At 45.2% G+C, this 8,781-nt stretch overlaps 1 protein-coding gene across 1 annotated transcript in view; it reads right to left on the minus strand.

The window, feature by feature from the left end:
* LOC120046859 (albumin 2-like) overlaps positions 1-8,222 on the minus strand; it is a gene marked incomplete at its 5' end in the record, with an annotated part of 13,778 nt that extends 5,556 nt beyond the window's left edge. Inside the window, 9 exons of the mRNA XM_038992426.1 lie at positions 302-405; positions 1,555-1,687; positions 1,869-2,089; positions 4,754-4,883; positions 4,993-5,090; positions 5,280-5,412; positions 6,088-6,176; positions 6,321-6,443; positions 8,001-8,222. Of these exons, the coding sequence (XP_038848354.1) occupies positions 302-405; positions 1,555-1,687; positions 1,869-2,089; positions 4,754-4,883; positions 4,993-5,090; positions 5,280-5,412; positions 6,088-6,176; positions 6,321-6,443; positions 8,001-8,222 (1,253 nt within the window). The remainder of the gene's footprint in view (positions 1-301; positions 406-1,554; positions 1,688-1,868; positions 2,090-4,753; positions 4,884-4,992; positions 5,091-5,279; positions 5,413-6,087; positions 6,177-6,320; positions 6,444-8,000) is intronic.
* Between the last annotated feature and the right edge of the window lie 559 nt (positions 8,223-8,781).

The raw sequence follows: 8,781 nt of genomic DNA on the forward strand, positions 1-8,781 counted from the left end.
ATCTCTGTGTTAAAGACTCATACCACATGAATCTCATCTACTCTGATCTTCAATATCTCTGTGTTAAAGATCTCATACCACATGAATCTCATCTACTCTGATCTTCAATATCTCTGTGTTAAAGATCTCATACCACATGAATCTCATCTACTCTGATCTTCAATATCTCTGTGTTAAAGACTCATACCACATGAATCTCATCTACTCTGATCTTCAATATCTCTGTGTTAAAGATCTCATACCACATGAATCTCATCTACTCTGATCTTCAATATCTCTGTGTTAAAGCGTGACCCCTCACCTCTTCTCAAAGCTGTCATCGCTCATGGCATCCTCAACAGCACACATCTTCTTGTAGTAGTCAATCTCATCAGTGATCTTCTGATCAACCTCACTGCCTGCCAGCTGGAGACAGAACCGTTCATACAGTTGGCATGATGCCACATGACGAGGCAGAGGCCATTATTACGGTCTAAAAATACTAGGAATTCCGTGTTTAGCCTGCTGAGTTAAAGCCAACAACCATCAACTATTAGCTCAGGGGAGCTAACGCAAGTATTCAGGTCAAGGCAATCATCACACTGTAACTAGCTAGGTTACACATCACAGACTGATATATAGTATAACTAGCTAGGTTACACATCACAGACTGATATATAGTGTAACTAGCTAGGTTACACATCATCACAGACTGATATATAGTGTAACTAGCTAGGTTACACATCACAGACTGATATATAGTGTAACTAGCTAGGTTACACATCATCACAGACTGATATATAGTGTAGCTAGCTAGGTTACACATCACAGACTGATATATAGTGTAACTAGCTAGGTTACACATCATCACAGACTGATATATAGTGTAACTAGCTAGGTTACACATCACAGACTGATATATAGTGTAACTAGCTAGGTTACACATCACAGACTGATATATAGTGTAACTAGCTAGGTTACACATCACAGACTGATATATAGTATAACTAGCTAGGTTACACATCATCACAGACTGATATATAGTGTAACTAGCTAGGTTACACATCATCACAGACTGATATATAGTGTAACTAGCTAGGTTACACATCATCACAGACTGATATATAGTGTAACTAGCTAGGTTACACATCATCACAGACTGATATATAGTGTAACTAGCTAGGTTACACATCACAGACTGATATATAGTGTAACTAGCTAGGTTACACATCACAGACTGATATATAGTGTAGCTAGCTAGGTTACACATAATCACAGACTGATATATAGTGTAGCTAGCTAGGTTACACATCACAGACTGATATATAGTGTAACTAGCTAGGTTACACATCATCACAGACTGATATATAGTGTAACTAGCTAGGTTACACATCATCACAGACTGATATATAGTGTAACTAGCTAGGTTACACATCACAGACTGATATATAGTGTAGCTAGCTAGGTCTTCTGATAAGAGAAGATAAGATAAGACATGATCAACTTTGTTGTCCCCAAAGGGGAACTTGTCTTGGGTTGGGGTAGGTATGGAAATAACACATGGGTAATACATACAGAGGTTTTGACACAGTCTGCGTGGTCCTCCTTGTCGCAGCACTGGAGCAAGGCCTGCTCAGCCACCTTGGCAAACCTCAGAATCACCTGTTGAGACGACTCAGGGTGACGCACTGAGATCTCATAGACCAACCTGCCAATCAGGACAGACCATATACAGAGTGTCAGTAGTCAGACAGCCAATCAGGACAGACCGTACACAGTCGTTTAGCCAATAGCAACACCCCATACAAAGTCAGAATTGTGTGTGTATAGGCAGCTTTTCCAGATGTGTGTGTGTCTGCATGTACGTATGTATGTGCGTAAATACATACTTCCCCATGGCTACATCCGGGGTCTTGGTAAAGGTCTGGCAGACTGCTGCTATTTCAGCGTGAACGTCGTAGTGCTCAGACAGACCGTCTGGCTTAGCGTCTGGCTTCATGGCCTCAACACATGACCCCCTGTGGACTGCATCCTCCTTACAGCATGCAGACAGACCCGCCGCGCGAGACAACACACTCTCATCAGCACACACCTCATCCACCAGGGTCTTCTGTTTGGGGGGTACACACACACAGGCAGGAAGAGTCAGGGACACAAATACATGTATATGCAGACACACACACACACACACACACACACACACACACACACACACACACACACACACACACACACACACACACACACACACACACACACACACACACACACACACACACACACACACCCAATAGAAAGAGGCTGAGAGGTGAGAGGCTGAGAGAGTGAGAGGTGAGAGGTGAGAGAGTGAGAGGTGAGAGAGGGAGAGGCTGAGAGGTGAGAAGGTGAGAGAGTGAGAGGCTGAGAGGCGAGAGAGTGAGAGAGTGAGAGGCTGAGAGGCGAGAGAGTGAGAAGCTGAGAGAGTAAGAGGCTGAGAGAGTGAGATGTAAGAGGTGAGAGGCTGAGATGTGAGAGGTGAGAGAGTGAGAGGCTGAGAGGTGAGAGAGTGAGAGGTGAGAGAGTGAGAGGCTGAGAGAGTGAGAAGCTGAGAGAGTGAGAGGTAAGAGGTGAGAGGCTGAGAGAGTGAGAGGCTGAGAGAGTGAGAGGCTGAGAGGTGAGAGCGTGAGCGGTAAGAGGTGAGAGGCTGAGAGGTGAGAGAGTGAGAGTCTGAGAGGTGAGAGAGTGAGAGACTGAGAGGTGAGAGGCTGAGTGAGAGGCTGAGTGGCTGAGAGGTGAGAGAGTGAGAGGTGAGAGGCTGAGAGGTGAGAGGTGAGAGGCTGTGCTGTGAGAGAGTGAGAGGCTGATAGAGTGATAGGCTGTGAGGCTGATAGATTGAGAGCCTGATAGAGTGAGAGGCTGAGAGGTGAGAGGTGAGAGGCCGAGAAGTGAGAGGCTGAGAGGTGAGAGATGAGAGGTTGAGAGAAGAGAGGCTAAGAGGTGAGAGGTGTCATGACGTCGCCTGCTTGGGTATTGCAAACCCCATCCCCCTCTCCCTGCCCCTTCAACCCATGCTGTGGTCACAGAGAGACGTCGTAAATTCCTGAGAATCTCCTCATGGCCCAACAGTATTAGACAGAGGGTAAACTTTCAGGACAAAGGAATTTTCTCCCACCTCACAGAACTTGAGGTACGAACATATTTCATGTTCCTGCAAAAGTATAAAAGATCGGTGGAGAGTCCAGCTATTAACATGCCCATTGGCCACCACGTGGGAAACTCATGAGAGACTGTGGGACTACATTACCATACCGCTGTTTATATAATAACCTCAGATATGAGGTTTACATCTGTTTGTTGTATAAAATGAATGAGTGAGTATGATACTGTTTGTATAATTGTGTAATATGATTTTGGACTGTTTAATTAAGAAAAATACAAATCCCTTTTTGATTTGAACTAAACCCGAGGACCCGCCCCTGAGCCAGTTGGGTCAGACATCCAAGAACAGCCCCTTCCTGCTATCTGAATAAAAGTCGACTCTGAGAAATTACCATTAGACCATGTTTTCTCTCCATGGGGAGAACGAAGGTTAAGTAACATTGCTGAATCTTTAACCATACCACGTGGTTAAACTCTTATACGAATAACAACAAGTTTTGATATTGACTACTAGTCTGCAGCTAGGAATTCGGTATCATTGAACGCGAAGAAAGACAACCGCCGAAACATCCATTCTATAACGAATGTCACTCTGAACTATCCACAATAACCGAGACAGAAGGAACTCCAACAGAAACTAACTTCACTCCAACGATCAAGACGACACACACAGAGCGTAAATATATATATATTGATTGGAATTGTTCCCGAATGAGTGAGCGTTCATGTGTAAGGATTAGCATGTCAATTGTTATAATTATGGACTCTGTAGTGAATTCTTAGTCGAACGCAATTCTCCCTTTTTGTCTAACGAGCCGCCATGCCGGTTCAGCCACTAGGGCATATTTCTCCCATTTCTAGTAACCCTTTTTAAGTTTGTTTGTTTGTTTGTGCATTTCTGTGAATTAATTAGTTAGTAATAAATAAATGATTTAAGACAATTGATGTATGGATGACTCATAGTGAAGACTGGGTTCGTGCAGATAATCAACAATTTACGACGTTTGGAATGAGACTAACGTGAGGTAAAGTAAATAAATCATTAATTAGAAGACTATTGATCAGATATGAAAATATCTGAAAGGTTATATTGGGAAATTATAACTTTGTAATCTAATAACTTTCCCTGGTGCCCTCGAATTCATAGTTAATTAGTTACGTTATTACTCAAGTGATCGCGTAATCCCTAATTACAGGAATCTTTGATAAAAACTATAAGTCTTCAATTTAACGATAGCAAAGACACGACAGAGGCTAAGAAGTGAGATGCTGAGAAGTGATAGGCTAAGAGGTGAGAGGTTGAGAGGTGAGAGGCTGAGAGGCTAAGAAGTGAGATGCTGAGAAGTGAGAGGCTGAGAGGCTAAGAGGTGAGATGCTGAGAGGCTGAGAGGTGAGGGGTGAGAGGCTGAGAGGCTAAGAGATGAGAGGTGAAAGGGTAAGAGGCTGAGAGGTGAGAGAGTGAGAGGTTGAGAGGTGAGAGACTAAGAGGTGAGAGAGTGAGCGGTTGAGAGGTGAGAGACAGAGCATGAAAGTTTAAAAGGTAAACAGAGAGGAAATGAAAGAGTGTTAAAAGAGAGGAGGAACTAAAAGAGAAATCCACCAATAAAAAGAGAGGAATAGAGAGAAGACAGTTTACCCTCTCCTTCATGCATGTGACCATGTCTCCGCTGCAGCAGGGGGCAACAGTCGCTACGATCTTGTCTACCATGCCTCCCATCTCCTGGAAAGAGGCCTGAGGCATCTTCTGACTGTACTGGATCAGCTTCCTGTTAGAACAAACAGACACACACATCAACCAATGGGACTGGCCCAAGGGCGGGCTCTCCTGGCTCTCAGCCAATTAGAACCATAGAGTTTTAGATTGACGTGTCCTACTTGGCCTTGACAACGCGGTCTCCGTATTTCTTGTGGACGATGCACAGGGACTTGAGTTCAGCCACGCGTTTCGAGACGGCGTGTTGGAAAGTAGCTTTCTGGAAAAGAGAGAGAGAGAGAATGTTTACGTTGGCTATGTAAGTGCTTTATCTGTCCATGCCAATAAATATTATTGAAATTAATTGAGAGAGACTGCATACAAAATGGCACCCTATTCTCTCATAGGCTTCTAGTCAAAAGTAGTGTACTGTATAGAAAATAGGGTGCGATCTGAGACGCCTCCTGACCTTGGTGTCGAAGCAGGTCTGGGCCTCAGCCTCTCCACAACAGGTAGTCAGAACCCCTCCATAACCTTTGGCGATAGCCAGGATCACATGTGGGGGGAGCATCGGGTGGCTCTTGGAGAACTTGAAGATGAACCTGAAACACACGCGCGCGCACACACACGCACACACACACACACACACACTCAGTAAATTCCAGAAAAACACTCCATATAGCTCAGCGGCCTAACACAGTATTTTAGCTGGTGTGGTCTCAAGTCGATGTCTCAAGTCGATGTCTCAAGTTGATGGTGTGGTCTCTAGTCGATGGTGTGGTCTCTAGTCGATGGTGTGGTCTCTAGTCGATGGTGTGGTTTTTAGTCGATGGTGTGGTTTTTAGTCGATGGTGTGGTCTCTAGTCGATGGTGTGGTCTCTAGTCGATGGTGTGGTCTCTAGTCGATGGTGTGGTTTTTAGTCGATGGTGTGGTCTCTAGTCGATGGTGTGGTCTCTAGTCGATGTCTCTAGTCGATGGTGTGGTCTCTAGTCGATGGTGTTGTCTCTAGTCGATGGTGTGGTCTCTAGTCGACGGTGTGGTCTCTAGTCGATGGTGGGGTCTCTAGTCGACAGTGTGGTCTCTAGTCGATGGTGGGGTCTCTAGTCGATGGTGTGGTCTCTAGTCGAAGGTGTGGTCTCTAGTCGCTGGTGTGGTCTCTAGTCGACGGTGTGGTCTCTAGTCGATGGTGTGGTTTTTAGTCGATGGTGTGGTCTCTAGTCGCTGGTGTGGTCTCTAGTCGATGGTGTGGTCTCTAGTCGACGGTGTGAAAACTTACCTCCCAACAAAAGCCTTGTGGTCCTTCTTGAAGTCTTCACATTGGTCTGCAGCGGGCAGCTCAGCTTTGATGGACAGGTCCCGAGGAATCTACAATCAATCAACCACTCAATCAATCAGTCAAATGTATCCATAAAGCCTTTTTACTTCCAGTAGCCCGGTCTACACCCCAATGAGCAAGCAGAAGGAACCTAGTTAGGAACCTGGCTCAGAGGGAGGGGTGCTCCATTCTACCTTGGCCTTGTGGTCCACGAAGCAGTGTGTCCTCTCAGCGGCAGTCTTCTCACAGCACATCTTCAGATGGTTCTTCTCTACCAGGGTCTCAGAGGAACACACCGCGCTCTGGAACAGGTCCGCCTGAACGCGCAGGCGCACACACACACACACACACACACACACACACACACACACACACACACACACACACACACACACACACACACACACACACACACACACACACACACACACACACACACACACACACACACACAAATAGGAGTACAATGTTTAGCCAGCAAAGAGTGCTATTATATCAGAACAGTTTCAACTGAAACAGAACCTGACTGGAAAAATTAGTCACTAATGCCCAATTCCACCTCTCTGGCCCCTCTCTGGCCCCTACCTCTGGCCCCTACCCCTGTCCCCTACCCCTGACCCCTACCTCTGGCCCCTACCTCTGCCCCCTACCCCTGGCCCCTCTCTGGCCAGGCTGGCCAAATGTTAAATGTAAAGTTGTGTGATAAGGATGATGAGGTGTGATAAGGATGATGGAGTGTGATAAGGATGATGAGGTGTGATAAGGTTGATGAGGTGTGATAAGGATGATGAGGTGTGATAAGGATGATGAGGTGTGATAAGGATGATGCGTTGTGATAAGAATGATGAGGTGTGATAAGGATGATGAGGTGTGATAAGGATGATGAGGTGTGATAAGGATGATGAGGTGTGATAAGGATGATGAGGTGTGATCAGGATGATGAGGTGTGATCAGGTTGATGGGGTATGATAAGGATGATGAGGTGTGATAAGGATGATGAGGTGTGATGAGGATGATGAGGTGTGATAAGGATGATGAGGTGTGATAAGGATGATGCGGTGTGATAAGGATGATGAGGTGTGATCAGGATGATGAGGTGTGATAAGGATGATGGGGTGTGATAAGGATGATGAGGTGTGATAAGGATGATGAGGTGTGATAAGGATGATGAGGTGTGATAAGGATGATGAGGTGTGATAAGGATGATGGGGTGTGATAAGGATGATGAGGTGTGATAAGGATGATGAGGTGTGATAAGGATGATGAGGTGTGATGAGGATGATGAGGTGTGATAAGGATGATGAGGTGTGATGAGGATGATGGGGTGTGATAAGGATGATGAGGTGTGATAAGGATGATGAGGTGTGATAAGGATGATGGGGTATGATAAGGATGATGAGGTGTGATAAGGATGATGAGGTGTGATAAGGATGATGCGGTGTGATAAGGATGATGAGGTGTGATGAGGATGATGAGGTGTGATGAGGATGATGAGGTGTGATCAGGTTGATGCGGTGTGATAAGGATGATGAGGTGTGATAAGGATGATGAGGTGTGATGAGGATGATGAGGTGTGATAAGGATGATGAGGTGTGATAAGGATGATGAGGTGTGATAAGGTTGATGCGGTGTGATAAGGATGATGAGGTGTGATAAGGATGATGAGGTGTAATAAGGATGATGAGGTGTGATAAGGATGATGAGGTGTGATAAGGATGATGAGGTGTGATAAGGTTGATGAGGTGTGATAAGGATGATGAGGTGTGATAAGGATGATGAGGTGTGATAAGGATGATGAGGTGTGATGAGGATGATGAGGTGTGATAAGGATGATGAGGTGTGATAAGGTTGATGAAATGATAGGTGTCTCTCACCACATCTCTTTCGCAGTCCTCTGGAGGAGCGTCTGAGCAGCATTTGACGCCCATGGCTAAGGCCTCCGCGATGAGAGGCACCAAGTCACCTAACGTACTATCGGGAAGATTCTGAGACAGCCCTACAAGGATCCTACACACACACACACACACACACACACACACACACACACACACACACACACACACACACACACACACACACACACACACACACACACACACACACACACACACACACACACACACACACACACACACACACAGAGTCACATAGAGTCAATCAATCAGTCAGTCAGATGATGCATTATACCAAAACATGAACACACAGTGCAGTTTACTGACTGAACTCATTGTTATTTGTGGTTAGAGTGTTAGACTAGTAACCGAAAGGTTGCTGGATCGAATGCCCGAGCTGGCAAGGGAAAATCTGTCGTTCTGCCCCTGAACAAGGCAGTTAACCCACTTTTCACTTTTCGATGGTATTCCAAAATGTTTATGAACTACTGAAAGATCCATTAATATCATGTTTTAATTACTTATAAATAAATGTCAAACTGTCGGACACACACAAAGAGGGACTGATTGCTCTCCTACTGAAGCAGGAGCCAGGGCGGCAATATAAAGACCTGACCATGATAGTAATGGATCAGTCCCTCTTGTGTGTAGATCAATTTAATACATGTTGAATTCAGAATGTAACACAACAAAATGTGGACTAAGTCAATGGGTATGAATACTTTCTGAAGGGTTGTATACATACAGTCGAAGTTGGAAGTTT

This window comes from Salvelinus namaycush, chromosome 4 (genome assembly GCF_016432855.1).
Source record: "Salvelinus namaycush isolate Seneca chromosome 4, SaNama_1.0, whole genome shotgun sequence".
Taxonomy (NCBI): domain Eukaryota; kingdom Metazoa; phylum Chordata; class Actinopteri; order Salmoniformes; family Salmonidae; genus Salvelinus; species Salvelinus namaycush.